Source organism: Mobula hypostoma, chromosome 7 (assembly GCF_963921235.1).
Source record: "Mobula hypostoma chromosome 7, sMobHyp1.1, whole genome shotgun sequence".
NCBI lineage: Eukaryota > Metazoa > Chordata > Chondrichthyes > Myliobatiformes > Myliobatidae > Mobula > Mobula hypostoma.
The window spans coordinates 157,518,792-157,544,698 of record NC_086103.1 but is presented as its reverse complement, the minus strand read 5'-3'; the positions used below and the strand labels follow the sequence as shown (position 1 = coordinate 157,544,698).

Below are 25,907 nucleotides of genomic sequence, written 5' to 3'. Positions count from 1 at the left end.
GCCACAGTGTTTTCCACACGGTTGAACAGCAATTAAAAGTCATCGTTGCCCTGACTGCAAAATGGAATAAAATGATCGGACTTAAAAGAACACCTTGTTAAAAGGAAAGGTAACGAATTGATGAAAGTTGGCGTGTCAGGCAGCATCTGTGGAGGGAAATGGACAGTCGGCGTTTCAGGTCGAGACCGTTTCTCGGGGCGGAGAGATAAAGGGTTTTACTAGTGTAAAACAAAGGTGAGGGATAGTAGATGAGAGAAGATTTAAGTCTTAAAATCCAACCAAAATTTCGCGTAGATAAATACGCCTTGTAAATGGTTTTGTAACTCATTTCCAGCCGCAGTCTGTATTACTATCTTCCATTTCTGTCCACTGTGTATATGGATTTGGAGAGCGGGTACCGGACCGTTTATTGACAATAGGTGACCCTTGGCGAACCTTAGCAAGGCTCCAGATCATGTACCGATTCCTCATTCCAGTAATTCCAGAACGGAAATGTCGGCGAAGTCTGCGCTCGCACCGCCCATTATAGTCCCGCTTAAGAAAAACACTTTTCCCGTGCTTGAGAACAGGGAAGCTGGCAAACAGCTCCGACCCTGTTATATGGGAATACGAGGGGCTGTGGGGGCAAGGTCGGACTGTTCCGCTCGGAAGAGGAGAAGAAAGACGTGGACCAGAAGACGAGAGACTGGCATAGAGAGAACCACAGGAAAAGAGTCAGTGATCGACCGAAATTGTACGATACAGTGTTAGAGAGACCGAGAGAGTCACACTCTGTGTTGCCTGAATTGTCAGACAGACATGCAGTACCTAAAGACCCGGACTGTCCGACAGATAGACCCAGAAAACCGGACTGTCAGAGACATAGACCAGAGACCCGGACTGTCAGACAGGATAGCAGGCTCAGAGAACCGGACCGTCAGAGACATAGACCAGAGACGCGGACTGTCAGACAGATCCAGAGACCCGGACTGTTAGACAGGATAGCAGGCTCAGAGAACCGGACCGTCAGAGACATAGACCAGAGACGCGGACTGTCAGACAGATCCAGAGACCCGGACTGTCAGACCGACAGATCCAGAGACCCGGACTGTCAGACAGGATAGCAGGCTCAGAGAACCGGACCGTCAGAGACATAGACCAGAGACGCGGACTGTCAGACAGATCCAGAGACCCGGACTGTCAGACCGACAGATCCAGAGACCCGGACTGTTAGACAGGATAGCAGGCTCAGAGAACCGGACCGTCAGAGACATAGACCAGAGACGCGGACTGTCAGACAGATCCAGAGACCCGGACTGTCAGACCGACAGATCCAGAGACCCGGACTGTCAGACAGGATAGCAGGCTCAGAGAACCGGACCGTCAGAGACATAGACCAGAGACGCGGACTGTCAGACAGATAGACCCAGAGACCCGGACTGTCGGACAGACAGATGCAGAAACCCGGACTGTCGGACAGACAGATCCAGAGACCCGGACTGTCAGACAGACAGATGCAGAAACCCGGACTGTCGGACAGACAGATCCAGAGACCCGGACTGTCAGACAGACAGATGCAGAAACCCGGACTGTCGGACAGACAGATCCAGAGACCCGGACTGTCAGAGACATAGACCAGAGACCCGGACTGTCAGACAGACAGATCCAGAGACGCGGACCGTCAGAGACACAGGGATGCAGAGACCAAAACCATCGGACGTACAGATGGAGAGACCCGGAGTGCTAGAATACCAGACAGAGACGCTCAGAGAGCCGGAATGTGGAACAGACAGAGAGAGCACAGGAATCCGGATTGCCCAACAGAGAGAGCTACTCGATGGGTTTCAGATCTGCTTGGGACCCTCGGGTGAAAATGGTCCAGTTGACACAATTAATTCGAATTCGAGTCTATTACAAGAAGTGGCACGGTTAAAGTATGACTATGACTATGGTTAGCTTCTAAATTTGCCGTAGCTGTTAAACCATTTCGCTATTTTCCGGCAAATTAGCAGCATCTTTACAGCAGTTCTGATTACTTTTTGTTACATGCTTGGATTTACATTCGAGTATATTTAGTTATCTGGGGTGTTAAGTGATCCTGTTGTGTTTTGACTTTTTTTTAGGGCGTGGGTGTGGATTGGGAAGCATCGCAGTCATCATGAGGGCCTGAGACATGCCGGGTGAGAAGGAAAATTCACGAGCTCGACTTCGGAATGAAACGTCCGTCGCGGCGAAGTCCGGCGGCTTTCTCGCATGTGCTGGTGCTGGTATTCTGCGGATGCGGTGAGTGCATAACATCCGAGGGGAAGAATACTACAGCTGTAGTAGATCTATGTCATCAGACCATAAGACATAGGAGCACAATTAGGCCATTCGACCCATCAATTCTGCTCTGCTATTTCATCATGGATGTTCCATTTTTCTCTCAACCCCATTCTCCCGCCTTCTCCCCGTAACCTTTCACGCCCCGACTAATCAATAACCTATCAACCTCCATCTTAAATACACCCAATGACCCGGCTTCCACGGGCACCTGAGGCGACGAATTCCACAGATTCGCCACCCTCTGGCTATGGTCCCAGTGCAGGTGATGGGAGAAGGTCGTTGGAATAGTTCGGAGTGGACTAGATGGACAATAGTTTCTATGGCTCTAAAGAAATTCTTCCTCATATCCTTTCTAAATGGACATCCCTCTATCCTGAGGCTGTGTCCTCTGGTCCTTGACTCACCCACTATAGGAACATCCTCTCCACATCCACTCTATATAGGCATTTCAATGTTTGATAGGTTTCAATGAGATCCCACTTTATTCTTCTAAATTCTGGAGAGTAATGGTCCAGAGCCATCAATCAGTCCTCATACAATAAGCCTTTCATTCCCAGAATGATTCCTGCAAACCTCATCACCTTCCAGCTAGCTTCCTTCCCCTCCCCCACCTTTTTATTCTGGCATTTCTCAGTCATGAGGAAAGGAGCAAGAAGGTGAAGAAAACATCACCTGCGAATCTGTTGATGCCACATGTTATATTTGCTGCTCCCAATGTGGCCTCCTCCACATCTGTGAGCTCCTCTGCTCGGTCTGCTAAAAGCAGAACTTCTCAGTGGCCAACCATTTTAATTCCTATCCCCAGTCTGGTTCTGACAGATTAGTCCATGGCCTCCTCTTTTGCCACAATGAGTCCACACTCTGGCTCTTACCTGTTCTCCCTACATGCCTATTACCTCCCCCTAGTGCCCCTCCTTTTCCCCTTTTTCCCATGGTCCATGCTCCTCTCTTATCAGAATCCTTCTTCCTCAGCCTTTTACTTTTCCTACACACCAAGCTTCACATCTCACCTTCTGGCTAGCCTCCTTCCCCTCCCCCCCCCACACTTTTATTCTGGCATTTCCCCCTTCCTTCTCAGTCTGAGGCATTGACTGTACTCTTTTCCATAGATGCTGCCTGACCTGCTGAGTTCTTTCAGCATTTTGTGTTTGTTGCTTTAGATTTCCAGCATCTTCAGACTTTTTCATGTTTATGGCTTATAATTTCCTTTCTTCTGCCCCCCTCCCTTCTTGAAAAGAGGAGTTACATTTGCAATTTTCCAGTCCTCCAGAACCATTCCAGAATTTAGTGATTCTTGAAACATCATTACCAATGCCTCCACAATCTCTTCAGCTACATACTTCAGGAACCTGGGATGTAGTCCATCTGGTCTAGGTGACTTATCTAACTTCAGACCTTTCAGATTCCCAAGCAACTTCTCCCTATTAATAACAACTGCACTCACTTCTGCCCCCTGACACTCTCAAACATATGGCATACGGTTAGTATCTTCCACAGTGAAGAATGATGTGAAATACTTATTCAGTTCATCCGCCATTTCTTTGTCCCCTATTACTCCCTCTCCAGTGTAATTTTCCAGCAGTCCAAAATCTACTCTCACCTCTCTTTTACTCTTTATGTATCTGAACATTTTTCATAATCTTCTTTGATTTTGTTGGCAAACTTGCCTTCATATTTCATCTCCCCCTAAGGTTTTTTTAGTTGCCTCCTATCGGCTTTTAAAAGCATCCCAGTCCTCTAACTTCTGACTAATTTTTGCTCTATTATATGCCCTCTCTTTTGCTTTTATATTGGCTTTGGCTTTCCTTGTCAGCCACAGTTGTATCATCCTGCCTTTAGAATACTTTATCTTTGGAATGTATCTATCTTGTGCCTTCCAAATTGCTCCCCAAAACTCCAGCCATTGCTGTTTTGCTGTCATCCCTGCTAGTGCCCCTTCCAATCAACTTTGGCCAGCTCCTCCCTCATGCCTCCGTAATTCCCTTTACACTGTAATACTGATGCATCTGATTTTAGCTCTCCTTCTTAAATTACAGTGTAAATTCTATGATCACCATCTCCTAGGGGTTCCCTTACCTTAAGCTCCATAATCAAATCCACTTCATTACACAACACCCAATCCAGAATAGTTAATCCCCAGTGAACTCAACCACTAGCAGCTCTAGAAAGCCATCTTGTTGGCATTTTACAAATTCTCTCCCTTGGGATCCAGGGCCAACCTGACATTCCCAATCTACCTGCATATTGAAATCCCCCATGACTACCATAACATTATCCTTTTGACTTGTATTTTCTATCTTCCATTGTAATTTGTAGCCCACATCTTGGCTACTGTTCTCAGATCTATATGTAACTCCCAACAGGGTCTTTTTACCCTTGCAGTTTCTTAACTCTACCCACAAGGATTCTACATCTTTCAATCCCATGTCACCTCTTTCCAAGGATTTGATTTCATTTTTTAACCAACAGAGCCACCCCACCCCCCTCTGCCTACCTGTCTGCCCTTTCGATACAATGTGCATCCTTGGATGTTAAGCTCTCCGCTGTAACCTTCTTTCAGCCATGACTCAGTGATGCCCGCAACATCATAGCTGCCAATCTCTAACTGCCTATAAATAGAAATATATATATATGTGATAGAAAAGTGATTGGTAAACAAAGATGGGAATTTCATCTTATAAAAATAGCCTTTGTCATTTGAAAAAGGAACTGCACTTAGGCTGATTAAGGAACTTCCAAAAGCTCCAGCATTCTTTCCTGAACATTTACAGTCCGTCACTGTTGAAACCAGTGAAACCAGTGGCTGATCCACACAATAGCAATACTGACAAGGTGATCTACCCAAATGATAATGAGCGAGGAATAACCACAGGACAGTGATTAACTTCTCTGCAGTTTTAAATGATGCAATGGAATGCTTAACATTCACAGAGAGAACAAGGTGCTCTAGGTGTCTAATTCAAACCACCGTGCCTTTGCAGTCCAATGCACAATGGTTTACCTAAGTACCCATTCAGCCTCTTGTACTAAAGTCACTGGAATGGGACTTGATTCCAAACTTTCTGCTTTAGATGTGGAAGTAATGAACAATAGACCCAGACATTATATCTATTGTTTAGCTAATAATTAAGAAACATTGATTTAGTTATTTTGGTTATATTTTTATTGGGAATAACTGATATTATGTATAAAATGTAGGATGAATGAAGGAAATCGAATACATTTTTGTCAGAGTAACACACAAAAATGATGAAGGTCCCCAACAGATCAGGCATCATCTGTGTAGGGCAATAAACAGTCAAAGTTTAGTACCAAGACCCTTCATCAGGGCTTAGTCCCTCTATAGATGCTGCTTGACCTGTTGATTACCTCCAGCATTTTCTGTTCGTTGCTCTGGGTATCCAGAATCTACAGAATCTCTTCTGTTTATATTTTCGTCAGACCATGGCTTCTTGCCAATATTCTCAGCTGCTAACTATTGAAGCCAAGCTGTTACACCAGAGATTATCAGCTATGTTATTGGCTTTGTTAAAAGCAACTGATAGTAATTTAAGTATATTTCACAGAAGCCATCATATAAGCAAAACAAAATCATAATTCTTAAATACTCTATGGGTCTACTAATTGATCCGTTTAAAAAGATGGGCATGAACTTAGAATTATGATCAGTTTATAGCATTCTGACCAATAATTCAATGAATGATCAAGCAGAAAACTTCAAAGATTTCGGAAAATGAAATGAACAATTTCTGGCACTGGTGGTCATGATGAAAACAAATTGTGGTTGTGGCATGCCTTGAAAGAACCTAACAAATAGGAATAGGAATTACCACAAAGCCTCTCAAGCCTAGTGCTTTCTGTTGAACATATTTATGGTCATAATTGTGAATTACTTAGTAATAGTGCCTATTTCCTTGCTGTGATCTTTAATTAGTTCCATGCCAATGGTTTGTTGACTTGTATAAATTTCAGACTGCACAAACATCTTCCGAGGTGGGATTATATTTTCTGTGGTAGGAAAACTGGATGTGTCCAAGAAGAATTCATTACACAATAGCTGGGCAGGCAGATTAGGGGAGAGGGTATGTTGGATACTGAACCTGGTCAGGTGACAGAGAGCCCATGTTGGCGATTGAATCTGGTCAGGTGATAGATCTCTCAGTGAGAGAGCATTTCTGAGATAGTGACCACAACTGCCTGACCTTTACCATAGCCATGGACAGGGATAGGTGGAGACGTATGAGAAAATATTTAATTGAGGGAGGGTGAATTATGATGCTATTAGACGGAAACATGGGAGCATAAATTGAGAATCAGAGAAATGCACAACAGAAATGTGGAGGTTATTTAGAAAACAATTGCGTGGGGTTCTGGATATCTTTTAAGTCAGGGAGGAGATTGAAAGAACCATGGTTGATAAGAGATAAGGAAGATCTAGTCAAGAGGAAGAAGGAATTGTATTTAAAGTTGAAGAAGAAAGGATCAGACAGGACACTGAATAGCCTGGAAGGAGCTTAAGAATGGATTTAAGATAGCTAGAAAGGGGTAAGAAAAAGCCTTGGAGAGTCAGATTAAGGAAAACCCTAAGGTGTTCCAATGTACGTGAAGAACAGGAGTATGGCTAGAGTAAGGATAGGATCAATCAGGGATTGAAGAGGAAACATGTGCCTGTAGTCAGAAGAAGTAGTGGAGGTTTTTTAATGAATACTTTGCTTTAATATTCACCAATGAAAGGGACCTTGACGAATATGAAGACAATGTAAAACAGGCTAATATTCTGGAATAGATCAACGTTGAGAAAGAGGATGTGAAGGATGGATACTGTAATTCCCAGGGGCAGACAGAAAATGTACCAGGTTACTATAGGAAGTGGGGGAAGAGATTACTGCATCTTTGGTGATGATCTTTGCATTCTCACCGGCCAAAGGAGTAGTACCACATGATTAAAGGGTAGCAAATATCATTCCTTTGTTAAAGAACGGTAACAGGGATAGAACATACAACATAGAATAGTACAGCACAGTACGGGCCCTTCGGCCCACAATGTTGTGCCGACCCTCAAACCCTGCCTCCCATATAAGCCCCCACCTTAAATTCCTCCATATACCTGTCTAGTAGTCTCTTAAACTTCACTAGTGTATCTGCCTCCACCACTGACTCAGGCAGTGCATTCCACGCAACAACCACTCTCTGAGTAAAAAACCTTCCTCTAATATCCCCCTTGAACTTTCCACCCCTTACCTTAAAGCCATGTCCTCTTGTATTGAGCAGTGGTGCCCTGGGGAAGAGGCGCTGGCTGTCCACTCTATCTATTCCTCTTATTATCTTGTACACCTCTATCATGTCTCCTCTCATCCTCCTTCTCTCCAAAGAGTTAAGCCCTAGCTCCCTTACTCTCTGATCATAATGCATACTTTCTAAACCAGGCAGCATCCTGGTAAATCTCCTCTGTACCCTTTCCAATGCTTCCACAAATCCTGGGAATTGTAGAACAGTGAGTCTTCTGTAGGTGGTGGGCAAAATACTGGAGAGCATTCTCAGAGACAGGAGTTATGACCATTTAGAGAAGCATAAACAGATTGGAGCTAGTCAGCATGGCTTTGTTGGGGACAGATCATGCATTGTGAGCCTGATTTAAGTGACAAAACAAAATGGTGAAGGTAGAGCGGTGGATGTGGTGTATATGGATATTAGAAAGGCATTTGATAAGGTTCATTCAGAAAGTCAGGAGGAGTGGGATACTGTTAAACTTGGCTATGTGGAGACAGAATTTGCTTGTTCACAGAAGGCAGAGGGTGGACGCACGTGGAGTGTGGTCTGCCTGGAGGTTGGTGACTGGTGATGTTCTGCAGGGATCTGTCCTGGGACAACATCTGTGATTTTTATAAATGATGTGGGTGAGGAAGTGGAGGGATGGATTAGTAAGTTTGTAGATGGCATGACGGTTGGTGGTGATGTGGAATGTGTAGAAGGTTGGCATAGGTTACAACAGAACATCGACAGGATGCAGAGCAGGGTGGAGAAGTGGCAGGTGGAATTCAATCCGGAAAAGTTTGATGTGATTCACTTTGGAAGATCAAACTTGAAGTCAGAGTACAGTGTTAATTGTAGGATTCTTAGACGTGTGGAGAAACAAGGATCTTAGAGTCCACATCTATAAATCCCTCAAAGTTGATAAGGTGGTAAAGAAATCATATTGTTCTTCATTAGTCGGGGGGGGGGCACGGGGATTCATTTCAAGATCCACAAGGTAATGTTGTAAATCTATAAAACTCTGGCTGGACCACATTTGGAAGATTGTGTTCAGCATTGGCCCCTCATTATAGGAAGCATGTGAAAGCCTTAGAGGGGGTGCAGAGGAGATTTACCGGGATTCTGCCCGGATTAGAGAGCATGTCTTGTGAGGATATGTTACACAAGCTAGGGCTTTTCCCTTTTCAATGAAGATGGATAATAGGTGATTTGATAGAGTTCAAGTTTAATTATCAATCGACCATACATGAATATCCATGAAAACAGCCAAACGAAACAGCACACAAGGTGCAAAACACAATATCACTGCGATCGAATGCACTGCCATCTTACTGGAAAGTGTGTAAGACCATAAGAGGCATTGATCGAGTGGATAGCTAGTACGTTTTTCCAGAGTGGCAATGGCTAATATGAGAGGACATACTTTTAAGGGATTGGAGGAAAGTATAGCGGGGGTATCCGAGATACTTTAGGTTTTTGCACAGAGTGGCGGATGCAAGGAATGCACTGCCAGGGGTGGCAGTAGAGGCAGATACATTAGGGTCATTTAAGAGATGTTTAGATGGGCACATGGTTGAAAGGAAAATGTAGGATTATGTGAGAAGAAAGGGTTGGATTGGTTTTGGAGTAGGTTAAATGTCCGTGTAACATCATGGGCTGAAGGGTCTTTACTATGCTGTTCTAAATTCTATGTTTTACGTACAGTAAAATGATAAATCAGTTTATTATTGTCACATGTACTGAGGTAAGGTAACAATTTTATTTTGCATTCCGTCCATACAGATTATTTTATCACATTATTGCATTATGGTAGTAGAAGGGAAAATAGAACACAGAATAATGTATTACGGTGATAGAGAAAGTGCATAATGAGGTAGTCTGTGAGGTCAGGAATCTATTGTAGCATACAAGGTGTCTTATCAAAACTAATATTTGTGTATAGTCTTGAAATAAAACTCTCAGTTTTCGTCATTGAAATCCATGACATATGTTGCCCTACAGCTCAAATCTATAAATGTTTAGTTATGCGTCTGAGGTTCAAACCTTTCCACTTGTTATTACTGCTTAAGGGATCCTTCCACTTAAGAAGCGATCCCCTTGGTGACTTCAACTAATATCTCAATTCATTTATTTTTCAGCCACAGACAAGGTAATTTCTTTATACTATCTTCCTCATATAACACTATCTTGTACATAATGTCTTCCCCTCACAGCATCATGTTTCTAATCAGCTCATCTGGAAATTCAGAAGATTGAGGGGGGATCTGATTGAAACGTATAAAATCCTAGTTGGATGATCAGCCATGATCATAATAAATGGCGGTGCAGGCTCGAAGGGCCGAATGGCCTACTCCTGCACCTATTTTCTATGTTTCTATGTATCTTCAAATAATACCTTTGATCTCATCCTGTCCTCCTGGCCACCTAGCCATTCCTCTCCCTGTTCACCTCCAGATCATCAGTTGGTATATCTGTTTTATTTTTATTTATTTAGAAACAGAACGTGGGACAGGCCCTTTCAGCCAAATAAGCCACCACCGATTTAACCCGAGCCTCATCTCAGGACAATTTACCTGCTAACCAGTACATCCTTGGGATGTGGGAGGAAATTGGAGCACCCAGAGCAAACTCACATACTCACAGAAAGGACATGCATTGGAATTAAACTCTGTACTTTACTGCCGCAATCTGGAATTGCATTGTGTTAACTGCTACACTGTCGTGGCACCCCATTCATTTTCATCTTCAACCTCATTTCTTCGGATTCAACTCCTGCTGCTGAAAGCGGTTTCCCAACTTCACCCCAACGTTAACTGGTGTCTTCATTCCTTTTAACTCAATTACAGTCGGCCCTCCGTATACGTGGATTCCGCACGCGCGGATTCAACCAACCGCGGATCGAAAATATTCAGAAAAAAATTCCAGAAAATTCTTAAAAGCAAAACTTGAATTTGCCATGTGCTGAGCACTACGCTGAATCCACATGAATGAAGTGATGTGTAGGCGTACCCTGCTGTAGCCTCCCGCCATTTCACAGATCCTCAGTCTCTCTCCAGCACTCGTTGTTTGAGCATTGTTCACCTCGTGTCTCGTTCATTCGCTACTTGTGTTGTGAGCAAGAGGAAGGAGTTTAAGGCTAGTAAGGGATGGCTGGCTAGCTATGTAAAGCGCTACAGCCTCAAGAACTTAAAGATCACGGGAGAATCAGCACTGGCTGATGCCGAGGCAGCATCAGTGTTCCCAGAAGAGCTACGATGGTTGTGTCTGTACTGAACATGTACAGACTTTTTTTCTTGCCATTATTCCCTAAACAATACAGTGTAACAACTATTTACATAGCATTTACATTGTATTAGGTATTATAAGTAATCTAGAGATGATTTAAAGTTTACAGGAGGATGTGCGTAGGCTATATGCAAATACTATGCAATTTTTATATAAGGGACCTGAGCATCCGCGGGGGGTCCTGGAACCAATCCCCCGTGGATACCGAGGGACGACTGTACATCGATTATCTCCTCTGTTACATCTGACATCCCCTACATTACCTCATCATTCACCACTGGATCTGACTCCCCCATCTTCCACCTCACAGCCCCCTCTCCACCCTAGCATACTGGGAGAATCCTACTCATCTCAATGGCCAACCCCCCGCTTTAATCCAAAATTCTCAGTCTCCATCCACACCTCATGAAAGCACAAGGAGCTTATACGCTGTGTTGTCTCTTGAATATGATCTCATAGCTGTCACCACTCTCTGATTCTGCCTACTTCAAATCTCTTCCCTTTTGTTCCCTCTTTCACCCCACAACCTTATCCACATGAATTATTTCCATGATAATGAATTTCAGTGACATCTGTAATGGACTTAAATAATATAGGGCAATGCACCATTGCGGAGGTATCTAAAAGTAGACAGGTTAGGTTTAAGGTAGTGGGTGGAAGGTTTAGAGAAGATCTGAGGCAGAACTTCTTCGCTTGGGTATAGCCTCAGTTGGAATGCATTTTCTAGGTGGGTGGTAGAGGCACAGTATCACAACGTTTAAGGAGTATCTTCTTCTTCTTGTCCTCCTGGGCCATTCACACCCAGTGCAGCATAAGCCATTGATGACCTCCCATCTCCATCGTCCAAAGTCAATGGTTTTGTTGGAGTTCGTAAATGTTTCTGTAATCCATTGCACTGTCCTGGGGACTGGCCTATACAGTTTCACCAGAGCCCTGTTGGCCGGCCTTACCCATCTCCACCTCTTATGATGGGATTTTGAGAGGAAAGGAACATCTAGGTAGGCACTTAAGCCAACAATGCATAGAACAGTATGACTCTTGTGCTGGTAAAGGGATTAATATTGATAGGTACTTGATGGATAGCATGGTCATGATGGGCAGAATGGCTTCATTCCATGTTATATGGCTCTATGACTGCTTTTATCCAATTCCCTTTTGAAGGCCATAGTGGATTCATCATCTTTGTAGACAGTGATTTTCAAATTCCAGTACACAAACCATAAAAATAGTTTTTCTTCCTTTTGCATGTTTAATTCTCCTGCTGTGTATTCTTGTGCTTACTTGCAACGAAATAGACATCCTATATACACTCTGTCCAGGTCCTGATAATTTTATATACAATATGGAAATTACTGCTATCAAGAAAGGACAGGAGCCTCAGGACTCACACCAGCAGGTTCACGAACAATTCTTATCTCTCAACCATCAGGCTCTTGAACCAAAAGAAATAACTTTGCTTGTGGGATCATTTAATCTATGGATTCTTCATCTCAGCTTGTTGATATTTATTATTACTATTGTTATTTTCTCTTTCACATTTTCAGAATTTGTTGTCCTTTGAACGTTAATTGTTTCTCCGTCCTGTTGGGCGTAGTCTTTCATTGATTCTATTATGGTTATTATTCTATAATGGATTTATTGTGCATGCCCACAGAAAATGAATCTGAGTCATACATGGTGTCATTTCTGTATTTTGATAATAAATTTACTTTGAACTTCGACTTCTCATCTCCAAAGAGATCAGTCCCAGGTTCTCTACTCTATCATTGATCTATAATCCTTCATCCAGGAACTATCAGTGTTTGGATCCTCTCCAATGTTTTCCAGTGCTGCCTGGCCTGCTGCGTTCACCAGCAACTTTGATGTGTGTTGCTTGAATTTCCAGCATCTGCAGAATTCCTGTTGTTTCCAATGTTTTCACCTCTGTTCTATAATGCGGTGGCCAGAACTGAACACAATACTCTAGCTGAGGCTGGACAAATGCTTTATGAAGGTTCAGCTTGACTTCCTTGCGTTTATATACTCCATGCATTGTTGCCATCTGGCCTCACTTTACTTAAACAATGCTTTTCCCTTGTTAACTATCGTCTGATATCTGATGTTGTCTTCTCCAAAGCTCATTGCTCTGTGTTACCGAGACTTCCGTTTGGATTCCTTTTGTCCCATACGCGATGGCTGGTAGAAGACTATCTCAGCTACCCATAAGACTATTGAATGTCCAAAGCCACTTCACTTTCAAGCTTGTGATTAGTCTAGGCAGAACATCCGATAATCTGTTATCTGACAATTCGTAAATCCCAATAATTGGGCATGCATTTCACCTGGTAATGGGGGGGTACCAGGGGCCCTGTGCTCTCTATATAGTTATGGGGTCTGCTGCTTCTGTACTCAATCCAGCTCACATAGTTCACTTCAAAATACTATAAACTATTTCACTACATGAAAAAGTATACTAAGCAACTTTTTAAAAAATATGGTCAACTAAATTGTTTTGGGGTATGAGTAACATCCAATAGTTTAAAGTTCAAAGTAAAATTTATTATCAAAGTACATTTATATCAGTATATACTACCGAGATTCATTTACTTGCAGGCTCTCACATAGAACAAAGAGATACAATAGATTCAATGAAAAACTACGCACAATCACTATGTAAAAATACAGACTGTGCAAATACAGATAAATTATATATAAGTAAATGAATAGGTACACGCAGTACAGACATGCTGAGAACATCAATTATAGACTCCTTGAACGTGAGTCCATAGGTTGTGGGACGAGTTCAGAGTTGAAGTGAGTGAGGTTATCACGTTGGGTCAAGAGCCCAATGGGTTATGCCCGGGCCTATGGTGTTTGATAAGGTTTTACTCCGGGAAACCAGCGAATCCTGCTTCACTAAAGGCTAGAAGTGTGCCGGTTCACCGGGATTTTACATTAATTCAAGCAAATAAATATCGACATTCTATTCTCGCTTTAAATTTCAGCTGTTTTTGCCGAAGTCAGTTATCGACTTTCCGGACAACCCTGGCACGTGGCTCTGGGCAACCAGACTGTTGGAGTTGAGTTCGACGATCTGAACAGGACGAGCGCACGCAACTTCACCCTGTCACTCGTAGACGTCGAGAGAAACCGAACTGTCGCCACCAAGCGGATCCCCGGAAACCAATCCCAGGGCTTTGTGGAGTTCGAGTGTTTTCATTTCACTTACGCGGGCAGCTTCCAGTTTAGGCTGATCGATTCCACAGGCAACGACACAGCCCAGTGGACAAGTGACATACTGCAGGTCCGCTGGCCCGTCTTTGGAATTGAACTGGAGAGCGAAACTAACTCATCTAGCCACTTCCAGGTCCATGTCTTTACTGCTGAATATTTATGTCCTTGGAGAGTAACCACCTTATTTCTGGACACTGTTATGATTGATTTTAATGGATCTGGAACTTACAATACCAACAACACTTTAACACCAGCGACCAGTAAAACCATAGAGCTTGCCAATTCTCAGAGGTTGGATTTCGATTGTACTGCTTTCAACCAAAGCGCATCCCTAAAGATTTCCCTGAGATCTCCGCACACAAATTCCGTGATCGCTTCCACAGAACCGCTGCTATTTGCTCAGAGTATTGGTTATAAAGTGTTCGTCGATCATCCGAGGACGGCCGTGTGCGACTCGGCCGCGGAGGTTCGGATAGTGGCACCCCCTTGCGTCCGCTTACGGGGCAAAGTTACCGTGTATAAAAAACAGGAGGGAGCTTCGTCTGGGAGAGAGGCTCTTGTAGCTGAGAAGTGGCTGCGTCCCGGGGAAAACACAACCGAATTTAACTGCACGCTGTTCGATTTTGGGAAGCAGAACTACTGCTTCGAGCATGTTAGCATTCTGAATCACAGCCACACTTTCACCAGCCCGGCGAAATGTCTCACACTTGAGAGACAGGCAGGTTGGTGTCACACTAGGAGCATGTATACAAATCCCCCCCTTTCTGTTGCTTTTTAATGCGCCGCCTTAAAAAAACCGACTGTTTAGTGATACATGTTAAATAACATATAAAACTATCAGATTGTCTAAAATAATAATTTGGCTGATCCTTAACTAACTAGATTTGGCTGATCCTTAGTTACTCCTTAACTAATAATGTGCTATGTTTTCCAGTAAATGATCTGTGATTAATCAAAAGAATCAACGTTTTGATGTTAAATTGAATACGTCAAACAAAACCACCCCACTTAATGATCTTCACTCTGATGTTAAAATCGATTACCACTTAGTTAGAAACAATTATTGGTGTTGACTATTTTCTGAAAGGGGAGAAAATTCAAAAGTCAGAGTTGCCAAGGGACTTTTTGTGCAGGATTCCCTAAAGGTTATCTTGCAGGTTGAGTCTGCGGTGAGGAAGGCAAATGCAATGTTTGCGTTCTTTTCGAGAGAACTAGAATATACGAGTAAAGATGTGATGCTGAGGCTTTATAAGGCATTGGTCAGATCGCATTTAGAGTATTGTGAGCAGTTTTGGGTCCCTTTTTCAAAGAAAAGATATGATAGCATAGGAGCGAGCCCGCTACAATGATTCTGAGAATGAATGGATTAACCTATGACGAGAGTTTGATGACTCTGAGCTGGAGTTAGGAAGCATGGAAGGGGAATGGCATTGAAACCTATTAAGTATTGAAGGGCCTAGATAGAGTGGATGTAGAAGAATGTTTCCAGCAGAGGATGAGTCTAGGACCTCAGAACAGAAATGAGAAGGAATTTCTTTAGTCAACGGGTGGTGAATCAGTGGAATTCATTGCCATGGATGGCTGTGGAGACCCAAGTCCCTGTGCATATTTAAAGCACAGGTTGTAGTGTTCTTGGTTAGTCAAAGTTGTCAAAGGTTATGGGGAGAAGGTAGGAGGGGAATGGGGTTGAGATGGATAATAAATCAGCCATGATGGAATGGTGGAGCAGACTTGATAGGCCGAGTGGCCTAATTCTGCTCCTATCTCATTTGGTCTTCTGGTCTTAAATTATGTGTGATACATTGTCTGGTGTACAGCATGGAAGCAGACCTTGCAGCTTAACTCGTCCACGTCGACCATAATGCCCATAGTTACATGAGTTATTTCTTCACTGTGACTTTTTCCAATATCCCGAGAAATAATTGACCTACTTTGAATCTGAGGCTGAAGCAAAGTGAAATTTTTGAAAGGTCTCGATTATCACTGGAGGCCCATGGACCCTCCACCAATTCTCCCAAATGTCCGTTCGCCATTTCTAATGGCTGCAAAGCAAGTTGCGGCAATCCCAAGTCCTGACATGATACTTTCCCAGAGCTAGAACTCTGGGTACATGAATCCAGCGCACCACGTCTGTAAGGGAATATGGTGGACGTGTTTGCAGTAAGAATTGTTGTAATTCCAGGGGGTCACTGCATCAGGAATAAGAACCCGCTCCAGTTTTCCAACTGCTTAGCGTAAATCTCCATTGTGCTCCTGGTGTGGTACTATTAATGTTGTTGATACTATCAGTGATCTCAGTACAAACTCGCAAACAGATAATGAACCTGAATGAACCTTGTTTTTCTTTGCATTCGGTGCATTCATTGAATTTGCCTTTCAGGGGGTTACATAAAAGTTGTTTTTAATCACATGGGTTAGCAAAAGGCAAGAAATAATACATCATATTTCTTCAGTCAATTGCCCTGGCAATATTTAGACATGAAATGGTAAACAGCAGAATATGATGGAAAGAGTAAAATAACCACACTTTGTGAAATTTGCAGAAAGAGGGAGTGTTTGGATGTCTTGGAGTCCGTGTAGTGTCACATGCGGTGACGGAGTGCGCGAAAGGTACCGACAATGCGTCTCCTCCTCCTCAGGGACAATGGGGTGCAGTGGAGAGGAGCGAGAAGTTTCCCCCTGTTCACTTGTGGATTGCGCGGGTGAGTAAACATGGCAACTCTGAATGTTGCACTTCAGAAAACATTCAAAACTATCTCATCTTTACGTACACAAAATGCTGGAGGAACTCAACAGGTCAGGCAGCATTTGTGGAGGGAAATAAACAATCGACGTTTTGGGCCAGGACTTTATCTAATCTTTGTATCCTATCCACATCGCAGGAATCTGCTCAATTAGCTCTTGTAATGTGGGACTCACAGTGACAGACATGGGTAACATGGGTTTTTATCATAGTTTCAGATTGGCTATGAGATGGGAAACGGAAGAGTATTGAACCATTGAAAGGAAAAGAGTGAAACACCAATGGGTTCACATGGTAACAGATGGTATTGTGGACAGATTTTGGTGGTTCTAATAATGCAATGCAAAAAATTCAAGGACTAAGTTTAAAACGGCAGGTGCAAGTGTTATCCTCATTCTTTCAAATGGAAGCATAAGCATTATTTCAATGATTATGTTTGAAGATTAATAGGTTACTGCTTGTGGAGAAGATAGTATTCCATTCATACAAGTTATTATATGGTTTTAAACACTTCACTTGGATCAATTATTTTTTAAGATTATGTTGGTAATCATGACATTGTTTAGAAAAACAACCTATTTGCTGTGTGAGTGACAATTATTTAATTGTGCCCAATTTATTTTAGGTCAGTATATCCTGAAGTTTGGGAGGGAGGGAATTTAGTGGAGAGAATTTAATGAAAAAAGAAACTCAGAGAGCTATAGAAAGGAACAATCTGAAGTTAAGTCATGAAGAGACACAGCACAGAAAAAGGTCATAAACACAAGAGATTTTACAGCTGCTGAAAATCCACAGCAACACACACAAAAAGCTGGAGGAACTCAGCAGGTTAGGCAGCACCTAATAAGTGGATATTTTGGGTCGGGAAGGTCATTTGGCTTAAATTGAAATGGCGCATTGGCACAGCTGGTAGAACTGCGGCCTCAGAGACCCAGGTTCCTTGGGTGCTGTCTTTTCGGAATTTGCACGTGACTAAGTGAGCTTCCTCAGCGTGCTCCAGTTTCCTCCCATGTCCCAAGAAGCACGAGCTGATAGGTTAAACAGCCTCTGAAAATTGTCCCTTGTGTGCAGGTGAGTGGTAGATTTCAGGAGGAGTTGATGTGAATGTGGGATTAGTGAAGGATTAGTTAAAATTGGTGGCTGATCATTAGCATGGACTCAATGGGCAGCAAAGGTCTGTTTCCCATTCAGGCTCTTTGAAAAAGGTCATCCAAATAATGTAATTCTTTTCCATCACCATGTAGATTTTCTTCCCGCAAGGATCCACCAAACTCCCCATTGAAATTTCTGATTAAACTCACTTCTGTTTACACATTACAAATTATAACAATTATTTGCATTAAAATGCTTTTGTCTGCAACTTCACTCTGGATATGTGGCATAAATAATATTCCTACTGATGGAAACAATTTCTCCAAATTGTATACCAATTTCCCTACCACATTTGAAGATCTCTGTTAAGTCACTCCCTAAATTTTGGTTGGTACCATTGTATGCAAGCTGCATTCAGTGACAGAAGATGAATTTGAAAGGAGATGGGATGCTTCACTAAGTTAACTCTTTCAAATAATGTAGAAAAGTGGTGTTATCAGTAAAGAATAAGGTAATAAGTAATATCAATATGTCAAAACAGATATTTACTATGACCTCTGTTCCACATTGGAACTTCTTTATTATCATCTCTGTGACAGGGTTGAGGTATGGGGGAGGAAAGACAAAACACATGGGATAAGGAATGAAGAAAAGTCACATTTTAAAGACCCAATTGTTGAATTTATTTTCTTATTTCTGACAATGCACTCAATTGTCTGAATATCTCTGGACTCCTCTATTTTAGTCGGCTGAAGCAATCATTTCACGTACTGTCACAGAAAGTTTGAATTCCCATGAGTATACATAGAAGGTGAAGGTTGAGGTGTGGAGAATCAAACAGCATTACTTCAGATTCCCAGAGGAATTTAGGGGTGGATAGGTTTAAGTTATATCTTCTTTCAGGGTCAGTCTAGAACAAACTCATATTGCCTTATTATTTAAGATGGGCTGAAGAGTGGTAATATAAGAAACCAAGCAATTTTTCAAAAGGGAGTGGAAATTTGAAATATTTCCCCATGAAAATGTATGGTGTTCTATAATGACTTTCAGCCCATTATGTCCAAAACAGCTTTCTACCAAAGAAGCTCACTAATTTCTTCCCTAGCCTTTTCTCCATTGTTGCTCAGTCATTTAAAAATATACAGACTGAGGTCAACAAATTTTGTTAAGGCTAATGAGGCAATAAAACCAAGGAGTAGTTTACACAGTCTTGTTTAATGGAATAACAATATTGATGGTCAAAACTTTTCCAAGAGTTTTCAAAATGCATTTAGTTAATTCAATGTCTTTTATGTTACAGAATGGGGATCTGAAGTTCCCGGGAAAGCACATAAAACTGGCAATATAGTGACAATCACTGGCATTTCATTCTGCTTAATAATAATCATAGCCACCATAGCAATCACTATTCGGACAAAGCTACCATGTAAAGAACGGCATTTGAATAGCACAGTGAGGCATGATCCAGTACCTTCACATAACTTCAGAAATGCACTTGAAGAAGAAAGGAATTTCTGTGAACTAAGCCACCAACATGACATTTTAACTGATAACATGCCCTCGGCCCACATGGAAGATGGCGTGAACATTCCGCTGTCTTACAGAAGGAGCCAGCATTTTGTTCCCCATCAGGAGACGTTACCAGAGGAAAATCTTGGACTGCAGGGTGCCCATAAAGTGATTCCCCCTATATTTGGATACCGCTTAGCACACCAACAGTTGAAAGAAATGAAGAAGAAAGGGATAACAGAAGCAACCCAAGTTTACCATGTTACACAGCACCCTTTAGATGATACGATCATGAGTGAAGGAGGAGCTCTGGCTACAGAGATAGACCAAGCTAAAACCAGCTCTGTTATAGTGCCCTCTTTGGACAAGGAAAACAGTGCAGAAAGTAACCTGAACAGGTTCCGTATCAAATCTCCATTTTTGGATCAAAATCCAATGTACTGTAAACAACAAATAGACACAATGTGTCATAGAAGAGACCCAATGGTTGCACCTTTTCCAGAATCACCTAATGACTTTAGTCTGCCCGTATCTGTTTGCGAAGGAAATAATAAAACGCTCCCGAACAGACCAGGAAAGTTCAGGCATTATGACAGAATAACTGAGAGAGAAATGCTTGAGAGAGGATACATCAGAAATCCTGATTTTAGAAGAACATCCAGCTTTAGTGAATGTAGAACCAGCAAGTATTACAGAGAAAGAAGTATGTCGTCCTGCACACAGAAGCTTCCGTCCTTACAGCACTCAAGAGGCATTGACAAGGCAGCAGCTGGGAGTGATAGATGCAGTAACAACAGACCTGGAGTTCACTATAGGACTAATGGCAGCACTGCACGTAACCCTGGCTGGAATTGCAGTGCATTCATCTCAGAGTCTTCAAAACAACACGTGAGAAGCAGCGAAGCTGGAGCCTGGACAAATAAAGCCAATCCAGCAAGTGATCACCCAATTGCAACTTGCGTTTTTAGTGAGATAGAAACTTACACAGGCAGAAGGAAGGCAAGAACCCCAACCAACGAAAGTAAATTATCCACTAATCCCAGTTCTGAGAAGCATTCTCAGTGGAAGTATCCAAGGAGCAATCCGCTGCCTCGCCATCACTATAGACAAGATCGCTGCCAAAGTTTCCCTTCTGATCCAAACTTCCTCCATTATGACAATTCTGCTTTTGAGTTAACTGCTTCAGAGCAGCAGATAATAGACCTGCCTGCCCACTTTGGTTCACATGTTATAGGGGATGAGGAGGACACTAGTACTTTAAGCAGTGAAAGGCTGGTAATCTGAGGACCCTGTCATCTATATCAATGATCTGGATGATAATGTTGTAAACTGGATCGGCAAATCTGTGGATAGCACCAAGACTGAGGGTGTAGTGGACACCAAGGAAGACGATCAAAGCTTGCAGTGGAATATGGACCATCTGGACAAATGGGTTGAAAGGTTAATGCAAACAAGTATGAGATGTTGCACTTTGGGAGGACCAGCCAGGCCAGGTCTTATGTGGTGAGTGGTAGGGCACTGATGAGTGTGGTAGAACCGAGAGAACTAGGAATACAGATCCATAATTCCTTGAAAATGGCATCACAGCTGGATAGGGTTGTAAAGAAAGATTTTAGCACATTGGCCTTCATAAATCAATATATTGAGTACAAGAACAACAGGAATTCTGCAGATGCTGGAAATTCAAGCAACATACATCAAAGTTGCTGGTGAACGCAGCAGGCCAGGCAGCATCTATAGGAAGAGGCGCAGTCGACGTTTCAGGCCGAGACCCTTCGTCAGGACTAACTGAAGGAAGAGTGAGTAAGGGATTTGAAAGCCTTACTCACTCTTCCTTCAGTTAGTCCTGACGAAGGGTCTCGGCCTGAAATGTCGACTGCGCCTCTTCCTATAGATGCTGCCTGGCCTGCTGCGTTCACCAGCAACTTTGATGTATGTTGTTTATTGAGTACAAGAGTTGGGATGTTATATTGAGATTGTGTAAGAGTTTAATGAGACCTAATTTGGCCTTTTGTGTCCAGTTTTGGTCACCTACCTACAGGAAAGATGTAAGTAAGATTGGAAGAGTGCAGAGAAAATTTACAAGGGTGTTGCCAAGACGTGAGGACCTGACTTATAGGGAAAGGTTGAACAGGTTTGGACTTCATTCCCTAGAATGTATCTAGAAGTTTGAGGGGATATTTGATTGAGGCATGCAAAATTATGAGGGATATAGATAGGGTAAATACAAGCAGGCTTTTTCCACTGAGGTGGTGAGAGTCTGCAACTAGAGGTTATGGGTTAAGGGTGAAAGGTGAAATGTTGAGGGGGAACTTCTTCACCCAGAGGGCAGTGTGATTGTGTAGCGAGCTGGCAACAGAAGTGGTGGATGCCAGGTTGATTTCACCATTTAAGAGAAATTTGGATAGATACATGGATGGGAAGGGTATGGAGGGCCACGATCCAGGTGTAGATTGATGGGACTAGGCAGATTAATGGTCTGCACAGACTAGATGGACTGAAGGGCCTGTTTCTGTGCTGTAGGGTTCTATGACTCTGTGGCTATCTTGAAAACAGAAGTGCTTGTATAAATTAATTGTGTGTCATGCCGTTTTGCAATTTCCATCTACTATTGCTGGATATTCCAGTAAATTCATTTTAACCATCTGGAATCCAATTTACTATTGCCATACTTAGGGTATGGGTCACATTATCTCTTGGGAATTAAAATAGATTCAATGCCAAAAAGCCTTTCAGTCCATCCATTGTATTAAACCCAGTTCTGAGTTCAACTAGAGTGAAGTGTTTTTGGCATGGCATTGCACTGGGTAGAGAAAACAAAATTGAAAATTATCTGAGAAATCAGAACAGAAAAATGCTGGAAATGTTCAGCAGGTCAGTCAGCATCCATGGAGGGATAAGGTTTCAGGCCAAAGGTTTTTCCCTACATCTGGCCTTGTTTCCACATCAGGTACATATATAACCAATCCCTTTAGACAATTTGCACAGGATTTAAATAAAAAGCTATCCCACCACCAGCCACATCTTCCCATCTCTCACAAACCCCCCCCCACCCCCTCACTTCTGCTTTCCACAGGGACACACTCTCTGTAACTCCATGAATCCGCTCACCTCTTCCCAACCACCCACCCATCCTCTGATACTTTCTCCTATAATCATAGCAAGTGCAACACTTTCTCACTACCAACGAGAGACTTAAACTTCTGTTCCATATGAGGCAGAGATGCATGCACACTCCCTCCAACCTGATCTTTTGCATTCTGCGCCTTTGAAGTGGCCTGTTCTGTGCTGGTGAGACCAAATGTAGACCACTTTGTACTCTGTCTGCAACAGCCATCTTGATTTTCCAGCCACACGTCATTTCCCCTTCCCCTTCCCATTCCTATTCCCACACTGATCTGTCTATCCTTGGACCTCCAATGGTACGACGGGGCCAAACACTAACTAGAAGAACAGCACCTCATATACTTGTTCAGTAGCCTACTCAATGTGAACGTAGAATTTTCCATTTCAAGTAACTCACCCCCCGCTCTGTTATTTTTTCACACCCATCAGTTTTGCCCAGAGTCTCCCTCCCTTTGTTCACCTTTTCCAGCCTTCCCCTCTGGTTACCGGGACCCATTCACCTCCCCTGTCGGGTTCCATCTATCCATCACCCACACACCTATCTACCTGGTTTCTGTTCACTTTTCCTACCATATCCCCCATCTGCCCATCACCCCTCCCTTACCTGTGTCCACCTACCCACTTGCCAGCCTGTTGTCTCTACCCTTCCCTTCCCCTCCCCTCTCCCACCTGACTCCATCTGCCTATGATATTTTTTTCCTTATCTCTTTCCAACTGTCAGTGAGGAGCCTCTGTCTCAGCACTCCCTCCCTGTCTTTTCCTTCATCTGCCCATCACTCCCCTCTAATAGCCCCTGTCTCACCCCTCGCTCTCATTTCTATGTCCCTCCCTCTACATTCTTAGTCCTGACACAGGGTTATGACCCCAAACGCCGACCACCTCTTTGCTTCCACAGATACTGCTCAACCCACTCAGTTTTTCCGTAAGTTTGGTTAATCAAAAAAAGCTTAGCTGCTGAGTATATCCTGAGTCTTGAGTGCTACTGATAATTAGTGATTATTCTAGAGACAGTGGTGCTTCAAACATTGAATTAATTTTATCAAATTGTAAGTAGCTAGTTGAATTTCTGTAATATTTTGCACATCATGGATTTTCTAAGCCCGTGTTTCTGGAGTTTAAATGTGTGTTTCAGTTCCATAGGATGTCTCCCATTTAAAGAAATTAATTCTAAGGTGCAAAGTTCTGAAGCTGTAATATCCAATGATATTATTAAATAACAATTTGCTACACAACTGTTTTCTGAATCTTAAACCCTAAACTCGAGGCATCTATAAATTGGGAACCTCCGTTCACCAGTGTACATTAAAGTGCAGGATGGATGAGGATTAGGGACTTGTTTATTGTAACACTTGGATCCACAACTCCCCATGAGTGGAGATGAGACCTATATGGAAGGGTCAGACAATTAAAGACATTTAGATATAGTTGCAATATATTTAATTAATGAAATAAAATAAAATTTACTTTAAAAATACTGGAAGTAAAAATGTAAGGTTTGTTAAGAAACTTGAAACTGTTATACATTAATTAAAAATAAATATGAAATGAAACAAAGAAAAAAGGATCTTCACTTGACACTATACTGAAGGTTAGTACCATCGAAGGATGTGTTAGATTCATCAGCTGTGGTTGACGAGTGATTAAGTGGTGTCTCCAGGCTCTCAGTTAGGTCTTGTACTGTACTGCTACTGCAAAACAACAAATTTCAAAACACATATCAGTGATAATGAACCTGATTCTGACCTAGCATGGTAGAGAGGTTTAATGCACCTCCATTTGACCTCCCGGGAATTCAGTAGTTCTATAATGCAATGGATAGATGAACAAGTTATAAATGGGCTCACCTATGAGAATTTCTGGCTAAAGAATGATATAGCTTATTATGGCCTTAGGATCTCTGCATTTCCCCTCTTCCTCTTTGCTTTACTATCAGGATAACTTCTTAAATTACCTTACAGCTTCTCTCAAGAACTCTTTCCCTAAAGCCTCCTCTCTTCAAAATCCATTTCTTTCTTTTGCTTTGCATCCGTTTCGCAACCCCTTTCGATTGTGCATCTCCCCGGATCGATTATTAATGAGATGCAGAATGTAAAGAGATAAGAGAATTAACAAGCACCACTTTCAGAGTGGAGTGACTGATCTTATTTGCGATTGCTACCAATGACGTTATTGTTTCATTTTTAAAAGTCTTTATTTAACACTCTTTAATGCCACAAGTACATTTCTGCTTTGTAGGCCCAGATATCAAACAAAAAATTGTCACTGAAACACATCAAGCAGACAAACAAAATTTTAGCTAAAGTGTGTTCAGAAGGACCTTAAGATAAGAGAAAAAGAGATGGCAAGGTTTAGGAAAGAAATTCCTAAGCCTAGGGATTGAGTAGCTGATGGCATGGCCATCACTGGTGGAGCAGTCACATTTGGAGATGATGAGGAGACCAGAATTAGGTGTGTCCATTTCTCAGAAGGTTGTGTGGGGTTGGAAGAGATTAGGAGTTGTTGTTAAAACATTCAGGTTAATGACGGGAAACATATTGGACAAGAATCCTCAGGATTATACATTATTAGTATCAAATTCACAGATCCATGCACAATCCTTACACCACTACTTCGCTTCTGCTGTTTATATGGGACGAGTCAACTCCACAAGCAGAAACTCTCCTTGTTGTTGTTAAATTACACATTTGCTCCAGCTTAATCAGGAAACTAAACTGAGGTAAATGTGTTATTTAGCAACAACAATAAATGTAAACTCTTCTCAAGATGTAGGGGCAGTATTTTTCACCAGAGGGTGGTGAATCTATGGAATTCATTGCCTGCGGAGGCCAAGTCATTTGGTATATTTAAAGCGGAGGTTGATAGGTTCTTGATTAGTCAGGGCATCAAAGGTAATGGGAAGAAGACAGGAGAATGGGGTTGAGAGGGATCGACGAGCAGATTCGATGGATCGAATGTCCTAATTCAGCTCCTACGTCTTATGGAAATATGCTTGAAGGTAATGGCTTGACTAGTCCAGGCATCACAACACTTAAGTTTATGGAGAAGATTTTTAAAAATCATATTGATTGCACTCAACCTTTTCCCCCTTTGTCCCTCCCTTTATGTGCCAATTAAATTTTCTCCTTTCTCGAAAGGGAGCAGACTGTACTGTTTAATACACCAACTTTGTTATGGAATTAATAGACTTTCTGCTTGTCTGTTTAGTATGACAACAAAACAGACAGACACTATTTACCAGTTATCCTTTATTTGACCTTGATGTACTAAAATGGAGATTGTGTACGGTAGTTTGCTTTTCTCTGCGGTCTGAATCATACTGCTTTTGGTTGGTGAATGAAAATAAGTCTTCCAAAACCAACACAGTGTACAACTGGGTTGTCAC

The 25,907-nt window shown here is 42.4% G+C and overlaps 1 protein-coding gene across 4 annotated transcripts; it reads left to right on the top strand.

The window, feature by feature from the left end:
* On the top strand, positions 1-21,075 carry LOC134349055 (thrombospondin type-1 domain-containing protein 1). Of its 4 annotated transcripts, none has more exons than XM_063052912.1 (5): positions 1-109; positions 2,103-2,262; positions 13,827-14,777; positions 16,599-16,757; positions 19,191-21,075. In XM_063052912.1, the coding sequence occupies exons 2-5, from the start codon at positions 2,193-2,195 to the stop codon at positions 20,681-20,683; spliced, it is 2,673 nt and encodes an 890-aa protein (XP_062908982.1). In that variant the 5' UTR covers positions 1-109; positions 2,103-2,192; the 3' UTR covers positions 20,684-21,075. The 4 variants fall into 4 exon arrangements, with proteins under 4 accessions (XP_062908982.1, XP_062908981.1, XP_062908980.1 ...); XM_063052911.1 differs by lacking the exon at positions 1-109 and adding an exon at positions 570-713; XM_063052910.1 differs by lacking the exon at positions 1-109 and adding an exon at positions 570-733.
* Positions 21,076-25,907: the final 4,832 nt, after the last annotated feature.

Bases quoted from the DNA above. Each gene is read 5' to 3' on its own strand.
- LOC134349055 (XM_063052912.1), top strand. From the start codon at position 2,193: ATGAAACGTCCGTCGCGGCGAAGTCCGGCGGCTTTCTCGCATGTGCTG. The intron at 14,778-16,598 runs GTTGGTGTCACA...TGAAATTTGCAG, and splicing joins CACACTTGAGAGACAGGCAG to AAAGAGGGAGTGTTTGGATG. The intron at 16,758-19,190 runs GTGAGTAAACAT...TTTATGTTACAG, and splicing joins TTCACTTGTGGATTGCGCGG to AATGGGGATCTGAAGTTCCC.